General features: G+C 39.0%; 1 protein-coding gene across 26 annotated transcripts in view; it reads left to right on the plus strand.

Annotated features, from left to right (window-relative positions):
- FoxP (forkhead box transcription factor P) overlaps positions 1 to 16,258 on the plus strand; it is a 475,517-nt gene that overhangs the window by 312,980 nt on the left and 146,279 nt on the right. For 25 of the 26 annotated variants that reach the window (XR_015536730.1, XR_015536732.1, XM_087354642.1 and 22 more), the window contains one exon: positions 14,119 to 14,229. The exons of the other annotated variant lie outside the window; for it this stretch is intronic. Coding sequence is in view for 21 of the 25 variants with exons in the window: in XM_087354642.1 (XP_087210768.1) it covers positions 14,119 to 14,229 (111 nt within the window). In the remaining 4 variants the exon portion in view is untranslated. The remainder of the gene's footprint in view (positions 1 to 14,118; positions 14,230 to 16,258) is intronic. 26 annotated transcript variants of the gene reach the window in all.

Genomic DNA, 16,258 nt, shown 5'->3' on the forward strand with positions numbered 1-16,258 from the left:
AATTCTTAAATTTTATTTATAAGATGTTTGACCTCAGGGCGTTAATGACGAGTCTCAGTAAAGTAAGAATTTGTTTATATGCTTAATTAAATGTCTGCTTACGAAACTGTCCTAACGCCGACATCTCTTATAGACTTATGTCATTATTTTTTTTAAACTTCTGGAAAAGGAATGTCCGGACGTGAAAAACTTGTTTGGGTTAGGTTCCTCAGAGTATATAAAAGAATGGGTGTGTTTGATTGGAACGATTAGGTTTTAAGGAGCTGCTGTTATTCGTTAAGGAAGGCCGATTTCGATCTTAGATACAATCACAACTTATTTTTCCTACACTGTACGTCATCACTTTTTTTTAAATTCGTTGCCATTTACAGGGACGGTGTGATTTATAAATATCACGTAAATTTTTTACGAGACAATCATTGCAAATACAGAATCCCTGAGTTTAGATATTTTTTTATTGTTTTTTGTGTAAAGGCCGATGTATACGGTTAAGGAGACTGACTTTGCTTTGGGATTTGGAAGTCTGTTTGGGGCCTCCAACACGCCCGTGTTCAACAAAAGGTCACCACTGTTGGTTCGGTGTCACCAAAATGCCAAGCCTGACTACATGTAGGCAGCTCAAAGTTCACTGTGGCAGTAAAAAGTAGGCATACATTTCCCAGGTACTCACAAGAACAACAGAAGCGACATTCAGTCACCGTTAATCACGTTCTGCGTCACAGCAGATCCCAGATTCCTCTTCGGACGGTCGGAGCAGGCAAGGCCTTCAAGAGATACAGCAGTGATTTTCGTTTGCAAATAGAATTGCGTCGTAAATATAATTACCGGATTTTTTATATCATCCAGTAGATAACAAATTCTTCTGTACTTTGAAGCGTTTTTGTTGTAATCCGTAAAATATTGACTCTTAAGGGTGTACGTACGTTTAGTCGACCCGCGAGGTTTGTCCAAATTCGAATTCTGTCCCAGAACTTACTTTTATAGAAATTTATGTTTAATATGTAGGTTTATGTTATGTTTGCCCTTATTCAACTTTACCTTGGTTTTAAATTTTGGAAAATGTCTTCGAGTGCCTACTCGGTATTTCGCAGACATTTCTTTGTTCATTTTCAAACTCTTCGGTTAGAAATGGTTCTTCAGATAGATACGTAACAGATATTTTATTGTCAGCAAAGGAATTTCGTATATCGAAAAAACAATAATTGTTTCTCTCGGTCATATTTTGTAATAATTTTGATTATTTACAATTTGTTAGATATTAATTGTATCTATTATAAAGTACGTACACATTTGTGTCACTTCATACTCACGAGTTTAACATGACCGCTGAAATTACTTTTATGAATCAGATTATGTATGTTGGCTTGTTGTTTTGTTTGTTTGTTTTGATTGCTTATTCTCTCTTTATGTTTTGTAATTGGTCTTTAATTCAGCACGTAAATAAATAATGAATTGAACTGAATTATAACTGGATTAACCTAAGCTGCTAAGAAAATTCAGCTACAAAGCGTATTTTGATTGGTAGGTTTAAAATTATATTTTGTGTGTGTAAACACAGTAAAAATGTATGAACTGGAAATTATCATAATCTTCATTTGGAGGTGGCATTTTACCCAAATCGGATGGATACGAGGTGCGATCGGAAAGTTTCAAGACTGCGCCTATAAAAGAAATCGCAGGAGGGTCGGTGTAATGCACTACCAAAACGCCCGTAACTAAGAAACAAATGCTAATTCGATGATGCCGGCTGGCACACTGATTCACTATGAATGTAGGCCGCACCCCCTAGCGGCAGAAGCTCGTACTACATCCCTCTATTGACACAGTCTGGAAACTTTCCGATCGCACCTCGTACATTTTCCATACTATTAATTTTAAAGAAGTCTCACGAACTAAACTTTTAACGAGTGGTGAACTCTCGTTAGTCTTTTGATGTTAACGTGCTTAATCTACGAGGCCTATGTTATATATTTGTAGCAGTTTCCTTGAATTACGTAACATGGAACTTGATTTATGTTTCGTATTAGAAATGTTAAATCAGGAGACATCACTCGGTTGAGAATATTTAGGGTAATGCGGGATGTCGCATTGGAAGTTGATGGTTCAGACCCTGAAGATGACCTTGAGTAGAAGTAACTGACTAACTATGCACACAGTATACATCATCTTTCTTCCACACGACATATTTCTTCTTGAAAGGCAAATAGTCCCTCAGCTGGTCAATAAATTCTTCGTTATTTGTATTAACGAGAATGCTCGCTGCCCCTATTTACACTTGCCAGATGAACACAGTCCACACTTTCATATCTTATCTCTTAAATATTTATTAATATTATCATAATCATCTTGCATGTGGTCACTTTTATTCAGGTATTTGAATCGAAACTTCGTATGCATCTTTTATTTCTCCAATGTTTGATGCATGTCAGAATATATTTCATAATATTTTATTCAGTCGCCATACTAATATCTGGTAAAGAATACAAATTATGGTAGACCTCATTATGCAGTGTTCTCCAGCATCCAGTCAGATAATCCGTCTTTATCACTCACTTCTCAAATATTAAACATCATATGTCCTTGCTGCCCTGACGATGGAGACAGCAAGGACCTCCGAAACGTCGGCAATCTTCTACCAGACTACACGGCGCAACAACCCAGAAGACAACCATCTTCATACTCATCGCCCTGACGACGGAGGCAGTATGACCTCTGAAACGTTGGTGGAAATCTACCATATTACACGGCGCAACATCCCAGAAGACAGAAACCTTCATACTCATCGCCCTGACGACGGAGGCAGTATGACCTCTGAAACGTTGGTGGAAATCTACCATATTACACGGCGCAACAACCCAGAAGACAACCATCTTCAGACTCACCGCCATGAAAACATCAAATCCTGATTTGTCCTGAAATCTTCTGTATTTTATAAATCAAGTTTCATGGTTTTGTTTCGTGGTGAGATATTTCGTATTTGTTTTGAGTCTGGGTGTTATTAACGAGTTCCTGGCAGAAGGATGGTTCAAAGGGTGTATCATGTGAACGGCACGCAATGCCTCCATCAACCTGCCAGTCACCGTTGAGGAAATGGATGAGGGATAATTGTAATAAACCCAATACTACTTCTCCCATTATCCGATGTGGGGTAACAGTCGGTTCATGATTATTGTGCTCTTGGGAGGGGCTAAAACAAAGATTTCGTCTCGCGAACCAAAATTGGGGACGCGAGTTACTTTTCCTTCTGAAGCGTGTATAATATATCAGAATGCATGTAATTATGTAATATTTTTTATACGATTTCGTGTTAGCAAACAGAAATTGTGTTTAAATGTAATATAAATTTCTTTCGTAAGAGATTCTGTGTAAATTCTTGAAATTTTGGTATTGTGAAATTCAAAGAAAGAAAAATAAACCGAATTTCTTGTTTGTTATACAAGAATATGTGTTACGACTTCCATTTCATAAAATCCTGTTTATAGGCTGTGCTACATAGAGCAGCTGTGTCTTTAACTAAGCAGAATTTTTGGCACCAGAGGCTTAATACTATTGAAGGTAAATGCATATTTTGATTACGAGTGAATTAGAAGCTTTAACTGCAATTTTGTCAATTTTTACAGTCTTCAGTATTTAGGAAAATGGTTTCATACTAAAATTGAGTGTGGTCTTTGTATGTTAGAAGTTTTTCACTACACATTGATCCATATGTGACGAGGAATCGAGGTAATTCTCTTGTATTTTCTGACGACAAATACACCATTAAAATACCAAAGACGTCAGTGTTGAATAGCACGTATGAATTCCTACTTGTTCAGTTTACAATTCCTAATGTGTAGCGGTATTTTTTATTTTATTTTAATTTCGTATCTAAATGCCCTGAGCGTTTGCAAAGTCATCAGATTCCAAATAGCCTAGAACCTTCATAATGTCAAACCTACAGGCACTACAAGAGTTTTCAGGATGTTTTAAAAATTGAATAACGTTTACATTAGAGGTTTCTGTGTCAAATGTAAAAAAATGGAAGTGTTGACGTCAAATATTCTGTGTGATTTTGCCATTTTAACTACAGTCTGATGCATAAACTCTCTGTGCACCTATAGGAAATTTTGAATTATTCTGTAGTACGTAAAATACGACCGCCACGGTGGTCTAGCGGTTAGAACGCTGGCCTTGTAATCCTGGGGGGTCTCGGGTTCGATGCCCGAATTTATAACTTGTGTTGGGCAAGGCCGTGGTCTAGGCAACACGGAGTTTTCCTCCGTGGCATCCCAACAATTACTCCATTCACACACAGAAGAAGGCAATGGCAAACCACTTCTGGATCATCTGCCAAGAACGTATATGAACAGGTCCCAGTCCGAGAAAAGGATGGAAGGATCCTGTTCATATGGACCTGTCGCCAGACAGAACACTAAATAATAATAATAACGTAAAATACGTATTGACGTTTTAGCATTCGTAAGATTGGATCGCGCTAAGTGTAGCAGAATCTTTGTCGGTTTATTGGCTGATAAATGTTCCCTCAGATATTTTAGTTAAAATGCAGATAAGATGGAGGAACTTATAACCTTCCGAGCTGCCTACGGACACGTTGCGGGTCCCTGTACCGGAGCTTGGGGTCATTCGTTGAAGCTCTTTCGCTTAGTGAAGACGTTGCCAGGGCATTTGGTATCCCCCCGTCCAGATTAGACGTAGGATTCGAGGGTGGTGGCCTCTGAATGCTATGAAATCGGTGTTATGGGGAGTATGCCTCATTACAGGTCAGCCACTCCAGTGGGGTTCCACCTTATTACACAGATAGCGGTTCGAAATCCCCCGGTAAGCTACCTAAAGCGGTACACACCGGCTTTCATCCTGATCAACGACTTTGAACACGTTCTACAGGGTGCCTGAAAATTTCTGTTCTTGTTTTCGTTGCAACGGTGTGCGATAAGGTTTTATTGGTATACTTACTGTTCCCGAACATCGGATGGACAGGCCGACTCGGGGAGGAGACAGTGGTGATTTTCCTCAGGCTTTACCAGGCTGTACGCTGCAGCATCCGGGTGCCAGTGCCTTATACCTCGTGTTGGCTAACAGGCCAGTGAAGATTCTAGTAGCTTATCTATCGCCCACACGTCCCTTGATCTAGTCTGACCCTAGCGGAGGATTCCCCATCTTGATGGTGGGTGAATCTTAATCATTATTTACATTGAGATCGTAGGAACCCATAAATACAAAGTAAAGAGTAATTCTTGAAGCAAGTAGGATATATAGTTTATCTTACCATTAAGGCTTTGACCGGGATGTTAAATCTTATGTGGTACCGCCTGATTCGACTTCTAATGGTTAAGTGAAGTGTTTTCTTCGCGGTACGGTCTGGATTCGTAAATATTATGAAGACGAGCTTCGGCTTCAAAGGGTTAACCAGCTGATTTTCGTAATGGTGAGGTGTAGTGTTTTCTTCGCGGTACGGACTGAATTCATAAATAATATTCAGACGATCTTCGGCTTCAAAGGGTTAAAATAGTTAAATTATTGTTCTTATAAAATGAGTTTTTTAAAATTAAATTACAGTTCTGTCCAAGCGTAGATTTTCAGTGGGAGTTTACGCCGCGAATCGGCCATTCATGCATGTACCTAGGGCAGAACGTTGTTACTGGTTCGTAGGCTTTAACATCTGGTATGGAAATTAGAATGTTTTTGTGTGCCCGGTCGAATCCGTTCTGAATCCCTTGAACCTACATTGTAGGAAATTGTTAACAGAGCTTTTCGACGATTTAAGCAGAACTTCATTCAAAATAACAATAAACGATATCTCGGAATTTCTGAAATACCCGCCTCCCACTCCAGCAGTTGCAATAAGACACATTTTAATTAATACCGAACTCGGTGGGACACCGCCATTATTTCTAATATCTGCTGTGGGGTGGGGCTAACGTAATCTACCGATTAGAGAGACAGTGAGTTTATAAATGTAACCTCACGCGCACTCTTGTTGGTAATTTGGGTGCAAACTCACATTAAAAGGAACACTTACCCCAAACTGAAACATGATTTTGGGGGAGGGGGCATATATATATAACTTTCAGAGGAACGTAACGTAACTCTTTGTTGTCTGTTATATATATAACGAAAATATAAGATGTACGTAACGTAAATCAATAAAATTCATGGAGAAGATTATTGTCATTCAGCTGATGAATAAATGACATTTTTATAGAACCCAAAATTTTATTACCGTGTTCGCAAAGGCCCGCCATCGGTCACTGTTTTGAGCTAGGCGACTTAATCCACACCCTGGAAAACATTTTGGGGGCTCGTTTTAATCCGTCGTCTGTCCGTCTCTCAAATGTTCTATTTTTTATTTGGCATACAAACAAAAACTGGGCTCTTTGCTGAATGTCTTTGATGACGGTAGACGTGTTCCAATTTTTATATATTCTTCATTGTTTGTTGAAAAGTTTATAAATTGCCTTAAACATTACATTTCGAATAATGAGTCTCCCTTCGTCACCGGGTATAGAAACTCGAATCTTCAGACCGTGTTGTTACTTGTCCGTGAATCCTGAGTAAAACTGTGTCTTGGCACTTAGATTTATTTTAGTTTATATAATTAAAAGATCGCTACATGCCATTCTTTGTAAGATGCGACATTTTTTTACGGTGGCGTGAATATCAATAAATAATTTAGCATTTTGTCTGTGTGTCAACGTTTCGAATTAGCATATTGTCTCTATCATCAGGGCTAAAGTGAGACATAAGGTAGTACATTTTATTTTATTTAGTGTTCTGTCTGAGGAGAGGTCCATATGAACAGGATCCTTCCATCTTTTTCTCGGACTGGGACCTGTTCATATACGTTCTTGGCAGATGATCCAGAAGTGGTTTGCCATTGCCTTCTTCTGTGTGTGAATGGAGTAATTGTTGGGATGCCACGGAGGAAAACTCCGTGTTGCCTAGACCACGGCCTTGCCCAACACAAGTTATAAATTCGGGCACCGCCGGGAATCGAACCCGAGACTTAGACATGTTTTAAGATGGCTGTCTTCTGGGTTGTAGCGTCGTGTAGTCTGGTAGAAGTTTACCAACGTTGGTCATTCATCGCCCTGATGATGGTTGCAGCAAGGACATCTGAAACGCTGGTAAATTTCTGCCAGACTATGTGTACTCACCTCAAATATTACTTAGACATACTCTTTTTCGTAGGACGTTTTGGTTGGCCGTGTTATCTGCATTGTGCAGATAATAAGACCATATTGAAATGAGTCGTATGGCGGGTATGTTGTGTTAGTTTTAAACGTCTTTTAATCTGATGAAAAAGAATAGAGAAAGTTAGTGTTGCCGTACGAAAATTTGCAGGAACGAAAGAATATGTCGTCGTGCTCTGTGAGAAACGGAACCGGTGTGGACGGAAAGCTTAGCGCTAACTTGTATATAACTGTGTCCTTGACGGATAAGACTGTAGGATAAAAATAGTCCTGGAATAGCGAGCACGAAGGTAATGGAGTGATAATTATCTGTGTGTGTGCGCTGTTTAACGAGGAACTTCTGCATTTACCCGATTTCTCAGTATCAGCCCTTAACTTCCCCGACCGTTCCCATAACCAACTGCAAATTCAGATCCATCTGTTAACGTTGTGATAGCAAAGAAAAGCTCTTTGAAGCGATAGATTAATTACAGATAGTATGACGCGTTCATAATTTGTCTACTTTCTTGCGTCTTCGAGGTATGTTCATGGATCCAGGCGTTTCCCACTGTCCACCAGGGGTCATGACCTAGATTTGCTGTATCCTGAAATATCTGAAAAGTCTCCTTCTAATGTGACTGACTTCTGGGTTAAAACGCCATGTAGTTTGATAGAAGTTTACCGGTGTTTCGGAGGTATTTGATGCCTCCATCATCAGGGTCATAGCTCTAAAAGACAGCCAGAACGTCAGAACTCGCAAAATAGCAAATGTTTGTTACACGTAGGAAGATAATTATTTAAATTTGTTGATTAATTTGTTTTAGAGTCTGACTGACACAACATTAAACAACCCTCTGATCCTAAATTTTTAGAATTTTGTCCCTCTGTGTCGTAATCAGCGGTCGTTTCGAGTTTACTCCGCCCTTGTGTTTGTGTGTGTGTCTTTCACGTTAATGCTTCTAAATTATTTATTTCAAATTAATGCTATGAATGTTTATCTAATTTTAGGTTTGTTTTCCGGTACGCCTAGCTGGACGTACGGATGGACAGACTCAGAAAAATGAGAATTTGATTTGAAATAAAATAACCAATATTAGATCTTATTGTCCTGGTTGTTTTATTACTAAAGCATTTCGATATAAGGAGCATCATTTTAATATATTTTAAATATTTTAAATATTGAATGTTAATTATAGTAATAATATTTTAATATTTAATAAAATATTTTATTGTGATTAGACGGTTAAAATTAAACAAAGCAAAGCAAATTAAAATAAAGTAAAGTGATGTTCAGCTGTCTCCCTGTACGCCATGTAGGCGTTCCGGGGGAGAGCTGGTATAGCTCCTGCTAATTCCCAATCTCGGCACCAGATTGGGGCGAGTGGTCGTAGTATTATTACTGTCAGTGACTGTGATTATGAAATGGAAAGAAAGAAAGAAGGAAGAAAGAAGCGATTCACTTGTGAAGGAAATTTCGCGTCCAGAATGTCAGGACACGCCGTGTTTGCAGATGGCCCATTTTATATTTGTATGCTAGACGGGGAACACATTTACCACATTCAACTCAGTGTTCGAGATCTTAAAGTACACTTGAAGGAAAATAAACAGCGCATTCCAGAGTTTCTGCTGCTGATGCTTACTGCCCCCCCCCCCCCACCCCGCCGTTTAAACAAATGCGGACGTCCGATAGATAAGTCTTCAATAAACCCATCCGTGAAGCGAACGCATCTCACTCCTCAAGAATCCTCCATGGGCAAACACCGCCGTGGCGGCAGATGGATGTTTATTTATTTACTTGTAGACGTGTAGCTGTTGCGGAAGGAATGCTTGTCGACAAACAACAAACACCCCACAATGACGTCATATCCTACATTGACGTCATTTGAACATTATTTTGTAAGGGGAGAAAGACAAGATGTTATAAACTACGTCGTATGTTTAAAAGAAGTTCTCTTCAACATTGCATTTCTTCGTGTTTGGCTTTATATACAAACAAACAATGCATTGTGTACACGGTATATTGTTCTTGCTTATGTCGTAAACCTGACTCTAGTTGGGCTAAAAATGGACCCGACATCTTGCGCCATGGTTGAGGTTGAGGTTACACTCACGTGAACGTGTGTTCGGGTAACGTTCAAGCTGGACTATGGGGGTGTCTGTGGTGGAATTGCAGAAATTACGTGCGCATGTGTGTGAGAGAGAGAGAGAGAGAAAATAAAAAAACATTTAAGGAACGGTACACGGTGGTCTAGCGGTTAGAACGCTGGCCTTGTAATCCTGGGGGATCTCGGGTTCGATTCCCGGCGGTGCCCGAATTTATAACTTGTGTTGGGCAAGGCCGTGGTCTAGACAACACGGAGTTTTCCTCCGGGGGCTTCCCCGGTTTCTCCGTGGCATCCCAACAATTACTCCATTCACACACAGAAGAAGGCAATGGCAAACCACTTCTGGATCATCTGCCAAGAACGCATATGAACAGGTCCCAGTCCGAGAAAAGGATGGAAGGATCCTGTTCATATGGACCTGTCGTCAGACAGAACACTAAATAAATACACGGGAGGAACTGTACAAAATATGACAAGAATCGGACGCCAGACACAATTTGGCAATGTTCTGGAATGGATTTTGATATAACTAAAGTGTCACAACCAAATTTAATTTTTCAAGGTCACCGAAAGAGTTCATCCTTCGTACCCGCGCGGATCTAATTCAACAGTTTTTGCTACGCTGTGAGTTCTGAGCTGTCTTCACTCCCCTGGGAAGACATTCCTCCACACGTTCGTTGCTGGAACGAGGTACGATTTCGCTGTGAAATATGTCTTGACATTTCACATCGTATTCCAGTAAAGTAGTATTTTTTCGACGTCATATTTAACCCCGCATAGGCAAAGTACTTGGTTAGATGCCGTTAATTAATGTATTATCCAGTTGTTTACATGATGTACAAAGTAAAATATATAAAGATGGCAAAAGACTTTTGTAATCATTAATAAAGTCGTGTAGAGATATTTAAGTAATGATCATTCTAATTTTGGATTGACTCCAGGGTTCTTAGCAGTGCGAATGAAGACTTAAGCCCGTTTTAATTTAGGTTAGTTTCTTATAGCTTTAATTATTATTTTCACAGAATATATTTAAGTCATGGTTCCCGACTTCAAAAGAAGTCAATGCATTTTGTCATCATTTCGTGATATACAAGGACACAAATGTCTGCATTTCGCTTCCTCTCGCTGTTTGCTACATCAGAGTTGTGACGAATTTCTTATATTTGGCGTGTAAGAAGAAAAGTTTGGCGAAAATTAAACATGACACTACATACAGCCTTTAATGTCTGGTGGTATATAATCTATGTGTAAGCCACAAACGAAGTACACACTTCGACCAGTGTAAATCTTCCTGTGTAAGATAAAGTTAGCTTTAAACATGAACGGCTACACTATTTCTGCGTAAACCACTCTGCATCAAAGCACGTTTAGTTCGAGAAATAAATTCCTTTTGAACAACTTTAAATCAAGTATTTATTCTTAAACATAACATCTCGCAGATGTTTGTCCTCATTTGTTCGTGAATCATTGATATTCAAGAAATAATAATAATAAGATGGCTGTCTTCCGGGTTGTGCCGTGTAGTCTGCTCGCCGCCTTGAGGACCTCAGATCTCACTATGATAATAAATTCATAGGTTGATTGTTATTATTCATATGCCATTAATTTATTTTATAAGACACTAGAAGATTAGATAGTTTTCTTAAGGGTTGCGATATCGTATATTCAAGAGTCTTTTAAATAAAACCTCTCCATCACTTATCATTCGTTACTAAATAACCGTCACATTTCATAGAACGTCATTAAATAAACAAAGAATCGATGTAAGCAAAATTTGGCCGGCGTTATCTAAAATCTGACCTGGGATCTGTTTTCCATTAAGTCTTTGCCTTCTTATATGCACTTAAGTGACGTCAGTGTTTTTTCGAAATTTCTTCAGTCATCTGAACATTTTAATACGGAGGTCGACACTGAGGATGAAACTGCTGTTTTCTGGTATGTTATTGAGTTTAATACAAATTTGTTACGTTGACGACATCTGCTGGTCATTGGTTGTCTGAAAGAGTCAGTGTACGTCTGATATGCTACGTTATAAACACGCTCATACACCCAGAAAACATATTAAAAGAGCGAGATAATTTCTAAAAAGGAGACAGCACTTGTAAAATTAATGTATGAAAGGAAATCAATTCTAGAGTTTTTATGAATTGCATTTTATTATATTATCTGGCTTTGTTTCGTTTTGAACTGATTGCGCAAATCACAATCTTGACACTTGGACGGTGTACGGTATGATTAACACACATCTTGGTATGTTTTCGTTATATTTTACTTATATATTTATATTTATTTATTTCCTATGTAAATTCCATACTCATTTTCATGATAATAATTAATAAACGTCTGACTACAAACAAACAACTCATCATGAAAATAGAAAATCTACAACAAACCACAGATCAATATAATACATTGCATAAAAATATCTAATAATTTTAAAATATTATAAAATTGATATAAACCTGAAGATGAGGTCTTATCCATCGAAACATGTCGTAAAAAAAGCGCTAAATAATGTAAAATCGTATTTATGATAAAAAGCGCCAAAATATAATATTTTATACTACATAATGTTTTAATATTATATAATTTTAACAACATCATTTAATTACAACGTTTGTGTATAGACTGTGAAAATAAATATATATTTAATCAACACAAACATGACGCATTTAAGCTACAAATGGAATTTAGAAAGTCAAACTTTAGTGGCAATTTCTCATTCATTCATCCGGTTCGAATTCTAGTGTCTCTGACCACGAATTCTGAATGTGCGGTTTCGTGATTTTATCTTAATTCCACCAAGAAATGAAAAATTAATAATAATGTTTTAATGTCTTAAAATGTGCACGAACGTTGACATGTCATTTTCAAACGATTCTAAACCATACTTTTATTATATGATGTATAAAGTATCTTCCGTATTGTATATTAAACGTCGTTAAACAAACGATGAAATAAATACAAGTAAAATTGTAGTTTATTTTGATTCCTATGTATTTTCTGCTCTCGAATCAGTAAATGATCCTTGTCACAGGTGGAAAATGGGTTGCAAGCGTGTGCCACTACGTTGGGGGGGCGAAGACCCAAGGCTTGGGAACCTAACCACTGCCGTCATTACTATAAAGTGTTGAACTGTCTGTCCCTTTCCTCCCCTTCGGAGCTAACACTACAGCCGTAATCATCCCCTCTGATAAATCTCCTCTTGTAATGAGATACCCTTTGTCTTATGCGTGTCCCCTCCTCCAGTCCTTGCAGCTTTAAATTTTCCGAGTTTTTAAATCAATTTCTGCTAACCGGGGAAGTCATAGATTTCTTTCAGGAATGAGAAATCACGGCATCAGCACCCCCCCCTGCCCGCGGGTCCACCTCACTTGCATCCGACATTTTCTTACTTAAGAGTTTGCGGTAATGCCTTTTTGTCTGAGCTTGAATTAAATTCTCGTCCGTTGTTTATCTTGCAATGGAGGCTGATTCTGTGGCTTCCCGCGGATGGGGCACGGTATTCATTGCCTCATTAATTTAAGGTAATAAAACAAAAAATCGCTTAACTGTTACAGGACTTGGTGCCGTTTAAAGAATTTAAATTAATGACACCCATTCCCGGTTTAAAACATGAAGTAACACGGCTAAGAGTTTACGGCTACTCTAGAGGATTTATGGATCTAGAGGCTTGGCGCGGTAGAAGGGTAGATAAAAGTACATAATTCGAACATTCGATATTTTGTAATATTTGTAATTTTTTTTTTGGGGGGGGGGTTTAAGGTGAATACAGAAAAGATTGGCTGTACGTGAAGCACGCATAGGAGAAACAAACGCGTATTGGTTTTGGGAAACTTGAAAGGAATTTATAAGAGCTAAGACGGAGTGCGATGAAAATTTTACAGAAATATATTTCGAAGTTGTGTGACTTCCTTTAACTGGCTAAGAATAATGCGAATGCGATTATAGACCTGTGGGTTATAAACAGCAGAAGTTTCTGTGACTTCAGAGTTCAGGTGTAATACGTTGAGTGTAATACGATTTAAAATGTAGTATATTTAAATTTCCTCCGGGGGCTTCCCCGGTTTCTCCGTGGCATCCCAACAATTACTCCATTCACACACAGAAGAAGGCAATGGCAAACCACTTCTGGATCATCTGCCAAGAACGTATATGAACAGGTCCCAGTCCGAGAAGAGAAAAGGATGGAAGGATCCTGTTCATATGGACCTGTCGTCAGACAGAACACTAAATAATAATAAGATGAGGTGGTCTAGCGGTTAGAACGCTGGCCTTGTAATCCTGGGGGTCTCGGGTTCGATTCCCGGCGGTGCCCGAATTTATAACTTGTGTTGGGCAAGGCCGTGGTTTAGGCAACACGGAGTTTTCCTCCGTGGCATCCCAACAATTACTCCATTCACACACAGAAGAAGGCAATGGCAAACCACTTCTGGATCATCTGCCAAGAACGTATATGAACAGGTCCCAGTCCGAGAAAAGGATGGAAGGATCCTGTTCATATGGACCTGTCGGCGGACAGAACACTACAAATAAAAAATAAAATAAAAAATTTAAATTATCAACTTTCTTTTTCCCCATTCCTTCGTGAATGCAATTCTCCTGACTATTTGTTTCTATCGTCTCCAAGTATTAGAATTTCGCTGTACTTTTCTATACGACACCGCGAGTTACGAGCTGTCTTCTCTCATCTGGACTGAGGTTTTCGATTTTACCGTGACCTTGAAGCACACAAAATGATGTGCACCGTAACTTATGTTTAAGTAGTTGCGGTTTGCGCGCATGTGAACTGATACTCTGACATGAGACTGCAAGTGTTAATTTGAGTTCTTGTTCCTTCACAGGGTCATCTGGGCGAGGGTCCGTTCGAAGCGGGTTCTTGGGCCAAAGCTCACTTCGCCGCTCAGGCGTCTCCCTGGCAACCCGCTCTTCGAGGAAGTCTCGGTCGCGTCAATGTAAGTGCAGAATTTACCAGTCTCTCGTATTACTTCGTGTATTCCTTTAGCCTCTGCGTCCAGACCGGCTCTGGAGCCCACCCAGCCTCCTCTACAATGGGTACCGGGGTCCTTTCCCGGGGGTAAAGCTCGGCCGGGGCGTGATACTGACCACTCACCCCCATCTAGTGGCGAGGTCAAGAACGAGTCGGAGTTATACCTTCTCTCCCCCCCCAAGCGTCTACATGGCGTATAGCGGGACAGATTTAATCGCCTTGAGAGCCTTAAATCTCATTTTAAAGCTTATATATGTTACCTAAAAGTAGATTTTGGTGTTGAGAACCGAACGAAAGTTTTTAAGAGAATATTTAGACAAGTTATTGTAATTAAGGTTAGGTTAGAACAGTGTCTGTCGCAAGTGAAGGTTGCTACTTTTTCGTTGGATCTCCGGCCATTGAGGTGGCTGACGTGATTCTTGATCTTCATACCATTTTGAATTTACCCAAAATATGGATTGCCCGGACGAAGGACTTCGTAGATTTATTCAGGCAAATGCTCATAATAGTCTTGTGACCGCTTGATTTCATAATTTTCAGTTCTGTATTCGTAATTATCACATAATTCAACGCTCTAGATCAGTGGTATTCAACCTGGGATACGCGAAGACATCTTAGGGGGTACGTGAAATTTTTAAATATATATATTATTTTATGATAAACACTGAATAATCAGTAATGTAATTTATTTAATTTATTTTAGATGTAGATTATATATTATGTATAACTTGAATTATACACCAACAACTTTGGGGGTACAAAGTTGAAGAGAAATTATATCTGGGGGTACGCGAACAAAAAAGGTTGAATACCACTGCTCTAGATAACACGTGCAGTTTATAGGCTTTTCTTAAAATGGGCTTATGCCAAGAATAGACGAATCAGTCGGATATCTTGTTTGTGTGGTATGCGGATTATCTGAAAAAAAACTTGAATCTGAACATAGGTTTTGGTGATCCCTGTAGTTGTTTGTTACTCTAGTGTGAAATTATTTCGCTAAATGGATTATAAACATTAACTGTCCCAAATACATTACTCAATTTCTAAAATTAGAAGACTTGTAGGTTAGAGGAACACGGCTTACAACAGCTGGTTCCATTATACAACGCAATAAAAGAGACTGGACTCTGGTAATACAGACAACGCAACAAGAAATGCACATTAATTACGTGTAAATCTGACTTTGGTGTCTGAGTCGCGTAGAATGTTGAAAATTATCCAGCGTTTCGACACAAATTTTAGCTTCCATCTTCAGGTCGAATATGTGATGGAAACTGAAGTCTTTGCCGAGTCGTCGGATAATTTTCAACAGTCGACGCGGCACAGCCCCTGAAAGAACAAATTTTTAACTTTTTTTTAGGTACAAAACTTTTTAAGTCAGTTACAGAAAACTGATTTTGAACGTTGTCTGCGGGTTGAAGTAGAGCGATATTAAAGATATGTGATTGTGTCTAATTCCCAAGTACATTTCGTGTGTTAAACTAGTTCAGTAACACGAAATTTGCATTTTTAAAGTACAATAAATAATCTTACGAATATGACTGTCTTCTGGGTTGTAGCGCCGTGTAGTCTGGTAAAACGTTGGCCGACGTTTCAGAGGTTCTTTCTGCATTCATCATCCATTATCGCCGTGATGATGGAGGTGGCAAGGACCTCTGAAACGTCGTTCGACGCTACAACCGAGAAGGCAGCCGCCATCTTCGCACTCACCGCCATGAGATCCTCAAATTCTACTTAAATAATCCTTCATTCATGGTCTGTAGTCTGTCACTATTGTACTCTATGTGAAATGTTTTCTCGATGTACTGTAGCACACAAAAAACATATGCATATGCGAACAACAAAGCTATTGTTCATAACTCGCTCTGCAGATGCTTGGATGTTTGAATGACGCCTCTGTAAGTAAATTAACGGCCCCACATAACAAAATTTCTGGATTTTCTGAGAGATGGTATGAGAATGGATGCTAGATGTGTTTGTGGTATTGTAACAAC

This window comes from Zootermopsis nevadensis, unplaced genomic scaffold, assembly GCF_977971745.1.
Source record: "Zootermopsis nevadensis isolate Lab colony 2312 unplaced genomic scaffold, Znev_1.0 Znev_ptg000023l, whole genome shotgun sequence".
NCBI lineage: Eukaryota > Metazoa > Arthropoda > Insecta > Blattodea > Termopsidae > Zootermopsis > Zootermopsis nevadensis.